The 18,675-nt window shown below is 36.2% G+C and overlaps 1 protein-coding gene across 1 annotated transcript in view; it reads right to left on the bottom strand.

Moving 5' to 3' along the window:
* Positions 1 to 18,675, bottom strand: part of COL19A1 (collagen type XIX alpha 1 chain) — a 397,465-nt gene that overhangs the window by 13,190 nt on the left and 365,600 nt on the right. The window contains exons 49-51 of the mRNA XM_021000213.2: positions 17,755 to 17,925; positions 15,422 to 15,488; positions 2,428 to 2,556 (exon numbers count right to left, since the gene is read on the bottom strand). Coding sequence (XP_020855872.1) covers positions 2,428 to 2,556; positions 15,422 to 15,488; positions 17,755 to 17,925 — 367 coding nt within the window. The remainder of the gene's footprint in view (positions 1 to 2,427; positions 2,557 to 15,421; positions 15,489 to 17,754; positions 17,926 to 18,675) is intronic.

The following is an 18,675-nucleotide window of genomic DNA, read 5'->3' on the forward strand; positions in this document are numbered from 1 at the left end:
CAAGCCAATACCAGCACTATTAAAACATTTTTTTTTCAATTGTGTGCCTGATTTCTCTGTGTTTTTAAAATCAATTTAATTAGCATCGCATATACTTGTAGAGGTATATTCTCTTTTAAGTGTATTCCTACTTTTCACTTGAAATTCCATATTACAAACAGTTTACTTAGTTGCCTTAGATTCTATGAGAGTTTATATTTTTTTTAATTGCTGTGTACCTTGAAACCTTTTACAAAGCACACTTAAAAAGAGACAGTAGTGGAGGCTAGAAGACATTTAAAATTACAAATGAAATTACTTTATGATACTTATGTTCGTGTATGTGAAATAAAGTATTTGGGAACTATGCTTAGATTGTTGAATTACTTATTCCTCCCTTGTAGCTTCAAATTAACTTTTCATTAAAAAGGGTAACATGTCAGCTTGTCAATCTTAACAAATGGAGGCTTTGTTAAAAAGGCAGAAAGTGTGTCATTTATAAATTAGGTAAGGCATTCCTTAATATTCAAGTGAAATTGTCCATCAGGTCTTCCTTTACTCCTCCCTCTGACAGGAATAACAGTGGTACTCTGCTAAGCCATTTTATTATGGACCCAGCTTTAATTATACTATGAAAAAAATATTTGCAAAGTGGATGCTGTTAATGGGATGCACTGAGTCAGACTGGGGCTCAAATTCAGGTCACACCCTGTGACTCAAAGTAAATCTTTTACCTTCTTGAACTTCCGTTTCCTCACCTGAAAAATGAGGAGTGTGGACTAGATCAACTCTGGTTAGATCAACTCTAAGGTCTCTTCTAGCACTAAATATATGATCCTATGTGCTAGGTATTTAACAAAAACATTTTTTCTTAAAAATGTACCTAACATTTCCCAATTTCAAAACCTACTTAATAGAATTATTCTTTCACAACCTCCTATACTGCTCATCCTATCTTTAGAATGCCTTCTGCCTGGACAATCTAACACTGGTTTGTAGAAGCCATGTTAAGTGTTTAGGGAAGGAACAAGTTGTCACTCTTTACAGATCACCTCTAATCCCATGAACTCTTTCCCTCATCTCTCATTTCTGATTGTTCTCTTCTTTGGTGATCATTTCACTTTTCAAGCTCCAACCATGCATTTGCTCATATCAGTGTTAACAGTCCTTAGGCTTTATGGAGTTTTATAGCACTTCCATGTACTTTCAGCTGTGTACTCACTCTTCTGTCTGACTCCCTCTGACTTCAGGGCAAACCAAACTAACAAAAGGGAACAAATTAAGCAATATCTACATAATGATATAGACTTCTGAGTGATGTAATAATGGCAGGAATGGCCATTTGTTGGAAGTTTTTCTTATCTGTTTTGTCTTTTCTGTGCCTTTCTTACTAGTTATAATTTGTGAGAAATTGACGGGAGAACAGGGAGTTCTTAATGGCTTTCCTGGATGCTTTCTTCTCCCATGCCAACTAATAAGAAATCAGGTGGGATGACACTAGTAATAACACTAATTAAAACCAAATAAACCAGGAGAGAGTTTGGGAAGACTGATTACACAGTTGCAGCTTTTTAATTTCTGATGAACAATAAGATGAATTTTACAGTTTGGAATGCTTTGTACAGAAACAAGAAAACTTCTGATATGCAGGGAAATAGCACCAAAGGGAAATTATTGAGTGAAGAGCAGATTTGGTATGTACTTCATTAAAATGTAAGTTAAGGCTTATCTCCCTTCTTTATGCAGGGTTTCCTTTGATTTCAAACAGGGTCCAGGAGATAAAAAGTAATGTGGTGGTGGGAAGGGAGGATAGAGAGGAAATACATAAAAGACTGGGTATTTCTTTCTTTCTTTAGAAGCATTTCCTTATTTGCATTTAATATTCCCATGTTAAAGCTGCACATGGTCAGATCCTGAGTCTGTACTGGCTGCTCTGCAGGTCAGTAACCAGAGTTTTAGGGAAAGAGAGTGGACTTGAGAGTGTTTACAAGTTGAATTTTGTCAATAGTTATCCCTGAAAAAATATTTTGGACCAAACCATCATTTGTGGCAAAGTCACTTCAGTTTCTTCATGAAGTAAATAGGAATAATTAAATATGTTTGGTAAATTCTGCTCATATGAAAAATGAGAGTTTTGAAATTCCTAGATATCAATGGTAATAGAAATATATGTTACATATTGTTAACATAATAATGGTTATTGCTATAAATAATTGAATTTAGATTAGCAGTATTTAAAATTGGTCAATTTAAGGCTCAACTATATTGATTAAGAATTTTTAGTAGGTAGCACACATCTCGAGTGCTAGTGGTTAATCACTAGTCTGTAAAACACTGCTATGGTCTTAAAACATTCATTATTAAGAAACTCTGTATGGCTTCTGCTGTCTTCAGAAGGATTAGCTGAATAAGAAGCCTGAAAGGTAGAAATTGGTAGAGAAAGCTTACCTCGGGGACCAGGATCTCCTGGTAGGCCTGGTAATCCATCTTTGCCTGGCGGCCCTGGTTTTCCATGACCTTGGGCAGAGAGCATTGCAGCAGGTAGCTTCATCTGGGACAGGAATACAGCCATCCTCTCTTTGTTAATGAAAGTCCAGAAAAAAAGAAATACATCAGAATCCCAAGTAGATAGTGTAAATATCAACACAACCTAAACCCATCTCTCCTGTTTATTCTGCCTCCTTAACAACCAGGGGATTCTTAACCAGGTTCCATAAACTTTGTTTTTTTTTTAAATCATTCAAAAACTATATTTCTACATAATTGGTTTCCTTTGCAATCCTACATATTTTATTTTAGACACTTCAAGATACCATTCTGAGTAGAGAGGTTCATAGGCTTCACCAGACTACCAGAGGGATCTATGACACACAAAAAAGTGAAGAATTCCTGGACTCTATACAATTCAGTGAACAATTTCCAGGTAATTATTTGGAAATTTTAGACTTCCAGACCTTGTCTTGTATGGAAAAGTAGGTTTGGATTCTTTGCCTCAAATTTAGAGATTAGCTGTCTACTTCTATCAGATTTGATAAATGGTTCTCCCCCGAGCTGAGTCTGTATCACATTCTGGTGACAATTTTTGGGCTGACTTTGACTTGCTGAACTATATTTAGGCATATCACATCAGTTTCACATTTTAAAAATAGCTTTAAAAATACCTTCCTTCTCTTAGCTATTCCACAGAAATATTTTAAATGTATATGGGACCTGAGTTCTTTGTTTTATTAATATAGATGAATTATTCTAAGAATGAAAATCTGGGCTATATTTACCACAACTTCACGATATGATGCTATGCTAGGTCAATATATATGCATGCATATGTACACATACACACACACACACACACACACATTAACAATTACTCATATTTGTTTTCTGAAGGACACTTTCATAAGTTATACAAGGACACAAAGTATCAATATTATTGAAATTGTTCTAGATCTTCTTTGGTAGAATGTTTGCTTTCTTCCTTACTCCCTCCCCTCAAAGATATCAACCCACCAAATAACAAAAAAACAAAACCAAACCGAATTCTTCCTATTATGCTTTATCATATGCTAATATGTGAAGGATCTGTTGGTTTTTGTCCCTTTATCAATGCAGATATCAAACCACTGTGACTTAGAAGAAATCTTATGGAGTTTCCATGATTTGCTTATGGTCATAAGGCTGGTAAGTGTCAGAGGCAGGATTTAAACTAGGTGTTCCTGACTCTAGATCAGGCAGCTGGCTGGATAGAGCACACGATCTCTGAAATCTCTTCCAGCTTTGAGGTTATCACCCTTCTTCAGAGAAGGAGGTAGAAAGATGTTATTAACAGTTTGTTTGGGAACTTTTGTCTGTGGAATTGACGATGAGGCGCTGAATTTCAAAGAATAAGCTAAATATTCAGCAACCTATACTGAATGCCTCTGACTCTGAGTTCGAATTCTGCTTCAGACACTTAACAGTTGTTTGATATTGGGCAAATCACTTCACCTTTCTGGGCCTTGGATTCCTCATCTGTAAAAATGCAGACAGTAACAGCACCTACTCACGGGGTTGTTGTAAAGATCAAATGAGTTAATACATGTAAAGTGCTTTGCATATACTAAAGGGTTATATAAATGTTAGCAATTATTATTATTATTCACTATGCAATGCTTCTGGGAACCTTTTATCATGTACTAACCAAATTCCTCACACTGACTAGGATCGTAGGCATCTCTCTTTTATATTTTTCTATGTACCAAAGGAAAGTGTTGGAAATAAGAATGTATAAATTGAGAAAATTAATATGTTAACTATAATCCTTCTTGTCTATATATATCAACTGTAGTAGAGAGCACTGGCAAGTTCCAAGTACATTGCTCATCCTGGGCTTCCTATAGATTGGGTCAGCCTGAAAGTCTTTTAAAGAAACTGTTTATCATGTTGTATATTAAGGCCTGACCAAGACAGTGTGGCTTAGTGGATAGAAAGTTGGCCTCAGAGTCAAGAAGACTTGGGTTCAAGTCCTACCTCTGGCACATGTGGGTCACGTGACCATGAGCAAGTTACTCAACCTCTCAGTGCTCTAGGAAACTCTCTAAAACCGTAAGTTATAGAAAAGGTGGTTTTTGTTGTTCAGTTGTTTTCAGTCATGTCCAACGCTTTGTGACCCCACTTGAGGTTTCCTTGGAAACACTACTGGAGGGGTTTACCATTTTTTCCTCCAGTTCATTTTACACGTTTACACATGGGGAAACTGAGGCAAATAAGTTATTTGACCAGAGTCATACAGCTAGTAAGTATCTGAAACTGGATTTGAACTCAGAAGATGAGTCTTCCTAACTCCAGGCCTGGCATTCTATCCACTGCGCCACCTAGTTGCCCTCTGAACCATTTACATGTATTTAAATGACATTCATTTATGGCATCTTAAATATGAGAAATAATAAGTTTGGCAGATGGAAAAATCTTCTTTCTCGTACTGTTCATTATTTTATTGTTTACCACAAAAATGCATCTGCTGTAACAAATAACCTCATTACTGGAAAAAAACCCAAAATTTAGTAAAAATTTAAATATGTAGCTATTATGAATTATGAGGGTGGTAGCTGGTACAGTAGAAAGAATTCTGGTTTTAGATTCAGAAGAGCTGGGCTTGGATCTTGACTCTGCTCATTATTTCTGTGTGACCATGGGCAAGTTGCTTAACATCTCTGGGTCTCAGTTTTCCTCATCAGTAAAATAACTAGATGATCTCTGAAGAATCTCCTTTAAGGTTATCACCCTTCTTCAAAGAAGGAGGTAGAAAGCTTTAAGGTGTTGTTAACATTTTGTTCAGGGACTTTTGTCTGTGAAATCGATGATGAGGATCTGAATTTCAAAGAAGGAGCTATATTCTGCAACCTATTTAGAAGATTCCATTTGTACATCAGGACTAATTTCAAAAGCAAATAACCAACTTAGTTTATGAGACAGTTCCAGGAAACATTTTGTAGTCTTTATGGAGTCAGCATTATGTAGTGAGAAGAACTTTGAACTTGTAGTCCAGAGAGCCCTGGGTTCAAAGCCTTTTAATCATGGGCAACTTATCTAACTTTTTTTGAGCGTCAGTTTCCTCATCTCTAAAATGAGGATGCTAACATCCGCAGTATATATCTAAGAGTTTTTGTAAGCAACAAATGAAATAAGTACTTTATAAACTTTAAATACATAAATTTCACTTAATCTTAGAATTTGAGAGTTGGAAGGGACATCAGTAGCCGTAAAGTCCAACACTCATATGAAAGAACCTTCACTAGAACATATTCTACAAATGGTTATCCAGCATCCGCTCGAAAATTTCCAAGGAGAGGGAACTCTATAACCTCTCTAGGCATGCTATTCCACTTTTGGACAGCTCCAAGTGTTAGGAAACCTGAATTTGCCTCTCTGTAACTCCTACCCATTACTCCTGTTTCTGCTTTCTGGGGACAAATTTTATCCCTCTTTCACATCCTTTTCAAATACTTGAACACAGCTATCGTGTTCCCCCCTGAATCTTCTTTTGTCTAGACTAAATATGCTCAGCTCTTTCAGCAAATTCTTATGTGTCTTAAACTCAGGGATTTTTATCAACCTGGTCGTCCTCCTTTGAATATGCTCTAGATTTTCAATGTCCTCCTTAAACCAAGATATCAAGAACTTAATATAATACTCCAGAGGAGGCCTGATAAGGGAAGAATAGAGTGAGATTAATCCCTCTCTATTTCTGGAAACTCTTCTACTCCTAGTCAGCCCAAGATCTCATTAGCTTTTTTGACTATCAAATGCCACTTCTGACTCATATTCAGCTTGCAGTCCATTAAAACAGCTTTTTAGAACAGTTGCAGTCCATCCATGGCTCCTCATCTTATTAAATCTGTGGAGCTGGCTATTTTATATGCAAGTGTAAGATTTTACATTTATCTCTATTGAATTTCATCTTATTAGACTTAGCCCCATGCTGATACCCCTTCTAACCTGTCAAGATCCTTTGTGACCTTAACTGGGTCGTCCAGTGTTTTAGTTATTGTCTTAGCTTGGTATCATTTGCAAATTTGCAGATTTGATGAGCATGCAACATATGCCTTTATACAAGTAAGTCACTGATAACAATGTTAAGTAGTACATAGCTAAGTACAGATTACTGGGGGGATGCTGCACTGTAGATGCCTTGCCAGGTTGATACTGAATTATTAATGATTACTCTTTGAGTCTGGCTACTCATCCAATATCTGATTGTATTACTGTCTAGTCCACATTTCTCCATAGTTTTCACAAGATTAGTATAATGTACTTTATCAAAAAGTTTGCTAAAATCTAGATAAAGTATATCCATAGTATTCCCCTCACTCATCATTTTAGTAATCTTTTCAAAAAACATAAATGAGGTTAGTTTGGCATGACTTTGTCTTAAGGAAGTCCTGCTGATCATAATCACCTCTTTCCTTTTTAAATAATTACCAACCATCTCTTTAATGATCCTTCCTGGAATTTTCTCAGGAATCAGTGACCTATGATTTAAAGTGCTGTTATCTTCCCTTTTTGGATAATCATGACAATATTTCTCCTTCTCTAATTTTGCTGTAGGCAACTAGGTGGTGCATAAATGGAACACCGGGCTTGGAATCAGGAAGATTCCTCTTCCTGAGTTCAAATCCTGTCTCAGCATTAGCTGTGTGACCCTGGGCAAGTCACTTAACCCTTTATGCCTCAATTCCCCATCTGTAAAAGGGGCTGGAGAAGGAAATGACAAGCCACTCCAGTATCTTTGCCAAGTAAACCCCAAATGGGGTCATGAAGAGTAGGACATGACTGAACAATAGTAAACATTTTGCTGTATCCTGTTTTCCATGATCTTTTAGATATCACTGACAGTAGCTCAGCAATCACATCTGTCAGTTCTTTTATGACCAAAATATGTAGTTCATCTGGGACAGGCAACTAGAATTTATCAAGGACAGCTAAGTGCTCTCTTTCTATTTCCTTATTTATTGTGGATGTCAACTCCCTGTTACGTATTTTTTCCTCCTGTCATTTCTAGTACAACAATCACTCTCCTCTGCAGGAAAAAAAACCCCCAGAAACAAAATAAAAAAAGGCTTTGTCTTCTCTTTTCCCAATTGTCATCATTCATCTACCCTAAGCAATGATTCTATTCATTCTTTGATTCTCCCTTTTCTCCCAATCTGTCTAACCAAGCCCTTTTCCTTGTCCTTAGCTTCCCTTACCAGCCTCACCAGTTCATTCCAAGCTTTGGCATTACTGACATTATTTTTAGAGGGCAGAGCTATACTCTTATGATCATCTCCTGTTATCTGGCTTTGCTTCTATCTTCTGTACATTGCTTTTTAAAATCTAATAACAAGATCTAGCAATTTAAGCAATGTGATAGGTCTGGATAAAAAGGCATAAACAGCAAAGAAATACAAAAAATAAGATTTTAACTAATGTAGTTTTGACTATAAAGTGAATGCCTATCAACAATAAAATATCATTGGACAGGCAACAATTTTGCTCAAGTCTATGAATTAAGGATTGTTAAACTTCCTATATTAGGAGTTATGCTATTTTATGGGAGTTATGACTTTATAAGGTAGATAGAGCCTAATTTGAGGAAACTCAAACAGCAGATAAGTACTACCATTCATACTTTTATAAATGCTATCGTGGGGTTTCTTATGAAGATTTTAATTCCTAGATGACATATAGACTAGGATTCAATTTGAAATATCATTCATACATATTGCTTCTTAGAATAGATATTCCATAATGCAATTTGCCAATGCAGATTTCTAAAAAATAACAATTCCATTAATTTGTATTATAAAAATGTGAAATATCTTTGAACTATATGGGCTTAATTTAGGTAAAATGATTATTATAATAACTCTTACAAATTATCTCATTTGTTCACATAAGAATTCTAGGCACCTTCAAGATCATCTGACTTGACCCCTTCATTTTATAATTATTCTTTTGTAGGTTAGAGGCATTTAAGCTTGTTTAATAAGACTATCTTCTAAGCCTACTGGTATACATCACTTTAAGCAAATTAAATAGAGCCAGATATAGTTTTACATAAATGCTAAATTGGGAGGGAGTGATTATTCACTTTATAAAATATATGTTTAGCTTACAAAAGAAATGATAAGATACTTTCTTAAATGGTCTAAATACTATTTAACTAAATAGTCTTTAAATATTATGTAATTTTTTTAAAGAATTCAATTTACAAAAAACTTTTCAAGAATACACCTGGTATATAAAGTGAAATACATCTCTAGTTCCAACACCACATACATTCCAAAATAATAAAAAAAATTAAACAAAATAAAAAAAAATAACTCAACAGGCTTGGTGTAGCCATATTCCAGGAAAATTTCCCATGGATATAATAGATGGTATGTCTAAACATCCATCAATCACCAAAGCAAGCTTTCTACTTTGCTTGCTCATCCCCCCATCTTCAATTCTTCTCCCTCCCCTTAATTTTCAGCTTCCTTTTATTTGTTATCTTGCCCCATTAGAATGTAAGCTCCTTCAAAGTAGGAACTATCTTTCTGTTTGTATTTGTATTCTTATCATTCAGAATAGTGCCTGGCACATAATAAGTGCTTAATAAATGCTCGTTGAATTGACTTGATTTGGCAAGCATTTATTAAAAAAAATAAACATTTATTAGTCATTTGCTATGTTCCAGTTACCATGCTAAATGCTGATGGAGACACAAAGACAAAAGTTAGCATTTAAATAGAAGAAACAACAAGTACACATAGAGGTTTAGTCAAAACACGAACAAACCAAATACAGGATAAGCTTGGAAGGCAAGGTGTTAGCAGCTGGAGGGAAAGGCTTCTTCAGCTGAGTCTTTAAAGGAGGCATAGTAGTATGGGAGAGCATGTGTGAGGAATAGCAGGTAGACCAGTATCAGAAACAGTATTTTTTTTTATTTTGCTCACATATATCATAGTACAGTTTTATTTCTATTACTAGATTACAGACTAGGCATTATTTTTTCACTTCTGTTGAAATTTTGTTGTATTAGCAAATTCTCAGTACTCAAAATACTCAAATGGATAAAGGAATGCTCCATCCAATAATGCTGAACACAACTAAGTCTTCCATGACTGCCAGCCCTGTGCCACTCATATCAATGTACTTCTACAATTTGCCGCAGGGGGAGAATTTCCAAGGTACCAGGCACTTTCCTCACTTTCCTCTGACCTTAGGAAGATAGTAGTGGGGCCTGCAGGTTATACTTTGGCCATGACAACCTGTTACATTAGCAATAATAATAATAAAGTACTTTTTTAAATTAAAAGTTTCAATTGTCTGATTGGCAAATCATTTCTAGTTTTACCCAGAAAAGCAATTCCCCATTGCAGTGCCATTTAACTTAATTACAGGCACATCTGTTTCAAACACCTTTGACTTATAAGCAAAAGTATTCAGAACTCACTTTCCCCCCTTTTCATACGTGGGCTGAATGGGTTTAAATTAAAAAAACAGTTGGTTTTGGGTAATTTATAATTTTTAAACAAAACAGGAAAAAATCATTTAAATAATTATATACAGCTGTAAATTATTCACTTTTAAAATACACACCAAAATAATTATTTAGCAGAAGGCTAATTATTTCTTATGAACCCTGTCCAAGTACTAGATAATTTAAAATAATATGTTTTGTATGCTCTAAATGAAATGTGAACGTCTGTGCTCTTAATTGCCTTTCCTCTGTTTTTGGGAGATCTTTTGTCAATTAAACAGTTTTTGGCCATGCTTTCTAATGGACCAGGAAATTAAATAGTTCTAATGGAAGTTTACTGACAGCTAATACCCACATTTTGCCTGTTAAGGCAAATCCATTACAATCACTTTAAAAAATGAACCCAGTGGTTTGGCTTCCTTGGAGAATGGGGGCACCAAGGCAACAGTGATGAAGAAGGCAATATATTGGATCTCAGAGTTTCAAAGGACAACCACGGGGTCATCTACTCTAGGTCATTCTCTAACCCAGTTCAAGACTTATGTTTTTTTAGTGTAATTAAACAAAGGAACAAGCAAAGAACAACAACAAAGTAATGGAAAACCTCTAGGAACAGCGATTCCATAATCTTCCCTGGTTGCCTATTCTAGTGTTTAATTACTCTTTTTGTTATAACGAACCTATTTTCTCTTTTTCCACCTTCTGTAGAGAGGGAGAACAGCTGATTAACATTCCTTTTATGAAGCTCTTCATACACATCTTCAAACCACTTCTTAACTTCCAGGTTAAATAATATTTTCTCTCAGGACATTCAATTAGATTCAATCTCAGAAATATTTATTAAGCATCTGTTACATGCCAGGCTTCTGTCTTTGGTGTTGGGAATTCAGAGATTTAAAAAAAAAATAAAAAAGGATGCAGGGTCTTCCCTTGAGGCACTTCCAATCTACTGGGGCTGATAGGTTGCATTTATACAAATAAATGTAACCAGCAGGTGGCACTCTCTAGCAAGGTTTAAAGATGTAGGTTGAAAGTGAAAGCCAAAGAAGTTTAGGAATATAGGCCATCTTTTGTTCATACCTCTTTTTTTTGGAGGATGAATGCCTCACTGAGATGCATACAGGGCAAAGCTGGCAAATGTTTAACAACCAGCTCTCCAAAAAAAGATTGATATGACACTTTAAAAAAAAACTGTACTATTCACATTTTTTCCCATCACTTTCTTAAATTTAGCAATCAACAAAACAACAAATCAAGCCCTAATTTGTAGAATTTGCTGATTTCTACAGTGTAAATGCTCACACTGAAAATATAACAATGGGCTTCCCAAGTTGAGTTGACTCCAGCACATCCCTAGATGTGTGGTACTCTCTGACACCTGAATTCTGCTTTTTCATGCCTCTATAGCCTAGGAGTAAAGGGGCCTGAATCACATGGTTCATCTCTCTCTGATATTTAAGAGCATATAACATGAGTTATAAAACCAAGGCCAGAACGTTCTCTCGTATTTGGCTTAGCCAAATATTAGTGGAAGCCCTAACATTTTGAAGTCAAGGTTTAATCTTCTATACTGTTTTGTGCTGACCGATCTTGTCACTGGCTTCATCCATTATAATTTCTCCTCTTCTCCCCATACAATTAGCAGATGTTAAGTCATAGATAATTTGCAACTGGCAATAGTTTTTCTTTTTTAATCAAGGGTAAACTAGCTTTTAAAAAGCTTTAAATAAGTTAGTTTGTAAGCAGAACTAAAGAAATAAGTTTTTAACATACAGTTAACCAACCAGGGTGAGCGTGGGAAAGGACAGCCAGTTACACCTCCTGCATCAGTTCTTCTGCGGAGGAATATCCAATAACAAGAAAACACACCGGTACTTGCAGCATCAAGCTTCCCTGTTGAGGCAGTATTTGTGCAGCCTCTATTGCACATCCTCTTTCAAATTAGACATGCTTCCAACCCAGGATGTTATTGCACAAACTCCTCCCAGGGTGGGTGCTTTTTGTAAAAGATTGTGATTCTCCGAATATACACAGTTAGGTTTCAGATTCTTACCCTGCCCACAGGGAAATCAGTCTGAATATCTAGTTACATGAATATAACATGAATCAGAATGCAGTGGAGAAAAGGAAAGCACTACTTAAAGTTCTCTAGGGGTATCTGATGAGGAGAAAATACTTTTAGCTGTGGTGGGGGTTGGGAGGGGGTGGAGCAGCATTGCTGGAAGGCTTATTGGAGGTTGTGGTAAATGAGCTGAGCCTTGAAGGAAGAGGATTTCCACAGGTAAACAAGAGACATCATCTTTCTTTCCTCAAATTTCTCAGAACACTCTTCCTGGCTCTCCTTTGTCCCTATCATATTCCACTTTTCCACATCATACTTATTTGGATACCTGTCATGATCCTTATTAAACTGTAAGTTTTTTTTTAAAGATAGAACATTATTTTTCATCTCTGTATTTTCAGTATCTAGCACAGTTGCCTGCAAATAGTAGCCATGTGAGGTGTGTTAACTAAATTGGATGTGGGACTTTAAATGTCAAAAACATTCCTTGTCACTTCTCTGACTATCCCCTTGCATCATTTTAACTTTTGAGATAACAACATTGTACTGATGACTCATGAGTCACCTGATAGCATACTATGGGCCACAGTATGAACATTTCAGAAAATTGATGAAGCAGTGAGGTGAGCCATCACTTTGGATTTAATTATGACTAATAAGGAAGGACTGGTTGGTTGGCAAAACAGAAGGAACAGAAGCCCTGGCAGAAAAGGGCCTTATCATATTGCATTTCCTAAAAAAGAATTCTGGGCACAGCCAGGGATCAATAAAATCCCATAGTTGCAGTCTCTAAAAGGAAAGATGGCATAAGAAAGACAAGACACTCCAAAAACAAAGTTTTGACAATGAAACCACAAAAGATCCCAATGAGAAAAAAGGGAAAAGGTCTCTTAAATAATTGTGACTGTATAAGAAGTTGTTTGATGAACTGATATTTGAAAAAAATGTATATACCAAAAATAAAAAGAAAGCAAATAACAAAGATGAATAGAAAAGTGTGGAATGAATCTATAACAATCATTAATGTCTGGAAGTGTGAAGTCCTAAATGAATTATGAAGAATGCAATGGCCTTATATGGGTGGGGAACCTGTAGCCTTGAGGCCATATGTGGTCCTCTGGGTCCTCAAGTGCAGCCCTTTAACTGAATCCAAACTTCACAGAACAAATTTGGATTCCATCAAAGGGCCACACTTGAGGACTTAGAGGGCCACATATAGCCTTGAAGCCACAGATTCCTTACCCCTGGTCTGGAAAAACTAGGGAACGATGGGCTCGCTCCAAGCTTAGTATTATATGTTAAAGATAGGATAATTACACAACTACTATTTTGTGCCCATCTCTTCTATTATAGAGAACAGTCATCAAACTGGGAAAGGTGGAACAAACATGATTGAAAGAAAAGTGAAGCTCAAGATGGGTGAAAAAAAAGCACTTAGCTACTGAATTGGGCTCAGGTATGTAGGCTCAGAGGAATTACATCCTAACATAATATAAGAAGTTGCAGATGTCAATACAGAACCATTATGACGCCAGAAGAATAGAGAAAGATAAATGTTGAGAGAGAGAGAGAAAGAGAGAGAGAGAGAGAGAGAGAGAGAGAGAGAGAGAGAGAGAGAGAGAGAGAGAGAGAGAGAGAGAGAGAGAGAGAGAGAGAGAGAATATGAAAATCCCATTCTGGTAGCTTTAAATAAATAAAAAGAAAGACAGGAGAGAGAGAAAAGAAAAACAGAGACAGAGAGAGACCCACACAGAGAGGGACACATAGAGAGAGGAGAGAGATAGAGACAGAGAAAGAGATAAAGGCAGAGAGGCAGAGAAAACAAATATTTAAATCTGGAAATTATTGACTAATGAATTTGACTTCCTGGTAAAATTCTAGAATAATGGTGTCAAACTCAAATCAAATAGAAATGGGGCCAATAAATTGTACATTAGGATCCTTAGGGGCTTGCAAATTGACTTAGAAAACCACATAATAACATTATCTATGTTCTATTGTATTTTTTTTTTTTGGTTAGGCAATGGGGTTAAGTGACTTACCCACGGTCACACAGCTATTAAGTGTTATGTGTCTGAGGCTGGATTTGAACTCAGGTCCTTCTGAATCCAGGGCCAGTGCTCTGTCTACTGTGTCACCTAGCTGCTTGTATTTTTGCTTATTTTGTTAAATATTTCCAAATTATATTTCACCCCAGTTTCTCCGGCATTCTGGAGTATTGTGGGCAGCATTGCCATGTGTTTAGCATTTCTGTCCTAGAATGAATTACTGTACCAAACTAACCTTGTGTCAGTAGATAAGCACAATGCCAAAGATATCCATGATAGTCTTGTGGATGGAGCTAATAATAGTGTGAGATAGTATAGTTAGGTGAACTAACAATTGGTTGCACTACAATCTGCTAAAAGATTGATGGGTTGATGTCAACCTTGTGAGGAGATATCTCATGGCATGTTGCAGTGCTCTGTATTGTCCCATTTACAAAGTATTTCCCATATTTAGTGTTGGACCTGAAGTCAGGAAGACCTGAGTTCAAATCTTTTCCCAGGTACTTTCTCGCTATATGACTCTAAGCAAGTCACTTAACCTCCATCTGCCTAAAGTTTCATCATTTGTAAAAGTCGTACCAGTTGAATTACATGTAGAATATTGTGCTAAGTTCTGGGCTGTGTAATTTAAAAGTTCCATTGCTCAGCTGGTGTATTTGGAAGACCAGGACAGAAAATGGTGGCAAGCCAAGATAAACTAAAGATGTACAAACTACCTAGGGGGATACAATAGCTGTTGTCAAACATTTCAAGGGATTATCATATGGAAGAAAAAGTGGAATTTGTTTTACTCCAGAGGGCTGAAACATTATCAGCAGGTGCAAATATTATGGAGGCAGATCTTTGCTTCATGAAAGGAAGAACTTTCTAACAATTAGAGCTCTATGAAAATGGAACTGGCCACTTTGTGAGGAAGTGAACTTCTCATCATTGGATGTGTTCAGGCAGAGGCTGAATTCTTATCTGTAATGTTGTAGAGGGGATTTCTATAATGCTTGGACTAGATGACCTACCATAATATGATTTTAGATTTGGAAGAGATCTTAGAAATCATCCAGATTTCTTTTAGATGAGGAAACTATGAACCAGACATCCAAAGTAACTTACCACACTAGAAGGACCACGTAAGTCAACAAAGTTGCTTGGTCCTTCAAGGTATTCTTAAATTCCGGTTCTTCTAAAGTTAAGCATGTTACAGAGACAGTAAATGGTAGAACTGAGATCAAACTGAGGTGTTCTGATTCAGATTGAGCCCTTTTCCCCACTACAATCATGCTCATATCTAATCCAGAATTAGGTTATTCCATGAAATACTTTCAGAAACACAGACACTGAAAATCATGTCCTAACCTTCAAAAATCCTCAGGACCTCTTGATTTATGTATTTTTTTATTTCTTCAAATGAAACTGCATCAGCCTGAAGAAAAAAATGAATGGATTGTTATAACATAGCATCTCACAATGAGGAAGGAATAATAAAAAAAAGTTGGGCTTCTAACTATATCCCTGCAACTACTAAAGAGATAAGTTTAATCAAAGAACAATGTTCTTCAAGGCGGAAGCTGCAAATATGTTTTGTTTTTGTTAATCAAATGCTGAAAAGAAACTGAGGTGCTTAATTAGCTTCAAAACTTGTTCTGGGCTGTGTTTATATATTAGCCATAAGGGTGTTTTTTTTTTTTTACTATATATGGACAAGTGTTTCTGCATTACCTAACTAAAGAATATACACATTTCCTTTTCGGAAACTACAAAGACTAGACATTTTTATTATTATTATTACAACAGATTTCCCAAAGATGGTAGCTATAGAATGTAAACTCCTTGAGGGCAAAGATCAGATTTTATCCTTAAATCCCTAGTGCCCAGCACAATGTCTAACACAGAGAGGTATTTGATATATCCTTGTTGACTGACTGACAGGAATTAAGTTGATCACTAAAGGAAACTGGGAAATGGAAGAGTTAAGAGTTGGTTTAGTAGGTTTTCAAACCTTTTCCAGGCAGGACCTGGAATAAATAATAAATTGGTGGATATTATTCGTTGGGTCCAAAATGAGACTTTATTTTTAGGACTGAAAACTACATATTATTGTATCTGTACTAAATAAAACTCTCCTTACTAAAATGATTTAAATCTGAAGTTTACATAGTCACAGAGATAATCAGATTGAACCATCATTTGGACTCAACTAAAAAAAAAAGCGGTAGTAGCTCAGACCTGAGAACTAGAGAGAAAGAAGAAAAGATAAAGCCTTTCCAGTCAAGCTTAATGGTGTAAGCTTTTTTTCTTATGTAAGCTATTTTTTGATAAATAAGGCCACACACAGGTGCCAAACTTATTCCAAATCCCTATTAAACATCATTCAAATCTGATGTTTTATACCACCAGCTATGAATTTTAATCAGTATGCTATTGCTTTTGGTGCCACTGGGATTTAAAAAATGTATTTTGTTTATTTTTAAAAGGAAATATCTAATTGTTCAATTTTGGAGATTATGAGCAGCGTGTGCAATGGCCAGGGAAAGAAGGTTAGCACAGAACTCTAAGTAAATTCCTTTTTCCTTGTTCCATTTTCATTGTATAGAGGGCAAAATAAATTGGAAACTCTCTTGGCATGGTTTATAAAATAAGTTACTTCAGTTAGGGACATTAGCTGTTGCTGGTAAATCATTAAAATAAATTCCTGCAAAGGGAGAGTTTTTGGAGAGGTAAGAAAGGTAACAAGAGGGTAAGAAGGAAAGAAGGAAGGCATGTGAAAATTCCATTCAAGACAAAGACCAAATCTGGAAAAATCTGGAGACCTAAGGCCCAATTCATGAGAGCGATACTTTGTCTAATGCCTGTGACATCCTTGTGAGGAAGTCAGACCTCATTTTGACCTCATTTTCTTCTTACTCTGAGAGATTTTACCACTATTGAATACTTACTAGCCATCATAGTGAGGATTTTTAATAAATAGGCTGGCTTCTGTACATAGGCTTAACCAAAAACCATGGTTAGGTCAAACAGTTTTCCCTGGGAAGGCCTTCAGGGTTGTTTCCATTCTGTTCTATGGCCATCATTCAACAGTCTTTTCAAGAAAATTGAGTTTTGGTGTGATATAGATCTGGTCTAAGTATGACTTCACATCATTTTGGTCCATTTTATTCTAAAGCATTGAACCACATCTGTGAAACACCTCAGAATTTTGAGTAAATCAGTGGGCAATCCTGACTTCAACAGACTGGTGATGGTGGATATCTTCCACCACTTGGCAGAGAGCTGATGGAATAAGGGTACAGAACCAGACATGCATTTTCAGAAATCACCAATATCTTGATTTGGTTTGGCTCCATGCTACATATTTTTAAAAAAGGAAAGTTTCTCTTGAGGGAAGGAGGAGGAGAAGAAGGCAAGTTGATGGTCAGCAATAGATATGAAAAGAAAAAAAGGCACCAATAAAACATCTTAAAAGCTGTACAGAGAGAAGAGAGGGGAGGTACATAAAAAAAATCAACAAAGCAATTTGTTACTACTTTGGTTAGGTTCATATGTGCTTTTAAAAAATAATATACTGAATGTGATAAAAGTTCATAGTTTGTGGTGTAGTCTTTTCCCCTGTTTTCCATGTCTTGTTTGATTATTGAATTCACAACAATAATGATTTTTTTTTTTTAACAAGCAACTCTGATGTGGCTTACCGGAATTCCGGGGGTCCCTGGAGAACCTGGAGGCCCTTGGTAGCCAGGAGTTCCTGGAGAGCCTTTATTTCCTGGGGGTCCCATGGGGCCTATGATTCCCTTCACTCCTGGAAGGCCCGGTTTTCCTCTTTCACCCTGTGGACCTCTGTCTCCTGGTATTCCTTGATCACCCTATCAGAGAAAATGATTAATTGCTTAGGGCACTACACTCATTTTAATAGGTAGCAAGGCTGGAAAGAATCAAAGTACACTTATTTGCCATGGTCTATAATGCTTACTGTTTCATGCTGTTGCTCCATGTAACTCTTAGGCCTAAGTTGTCATTGAAGCAATAAGATAAATTGATGTAGAGGATTTTGTCACTTGAATTTTCTACCAGTCCATGAAAAGGCTAATCTATCAAGTTTTAGGGCACTCAGTTTCTCTTGAATTCATGCATTTGACCTGTTTTTTTTTTCCTGCTTTGTCTTATTTTGCTTTCCGTTTGAAACTCTTGCTTTTTAGACTTGCGGTTTATTGTGCTTGTATTTCAAATATATTGTACATTTTTATGTGTGTGTGTGTGTGCGGATAGATGTACCCTGAACACATATATCTGCTTTAAGTTGTATACAAGCCCAGTCGCTTGGGAAAGGGAAGCATTAAAAAATCCAACATAAATGATGGAAGCCATTTTTATCTGTCCTTAGATAGCTAAGAGTGAAGTGTCTTCTCAAAAGGCATAAATGAAGGACCCATGAGAGATTTTCTCAAGATGGCCATTCATTAGATGATATGAGTCAGTAGAAGTTAGAAAGTTATTACTTGGCTATATCTGAATTTGTTGTAAATTTCCTCTAATGCTTGTTTTACACCAAGCTTGCCTTGCCATTCATAAATATTAGACAGTTTTATTCTTTTGGTTATGAGCAGTATGGAAAA

The sequence above is a fragment of the Phascolarctos cinereus genome, unplaced genomic scaffold (genome assembly GCF_003287225.1).
Source record: "Phascolarctos cinereus isolate Bilbo 61053 unplaced genomic scaffold, phaCin_HiC Scaffold_5;HRSCAF=322, whole genome shotgun sequence".
Taxonomy (NCBI): domain Eukaryota; kingdom Metazoa; phylum Chordata; class Mammalia; order Diprotodontia; family Phascolarctidae; genus Phascolarctos; species Phascolarctos cinereus.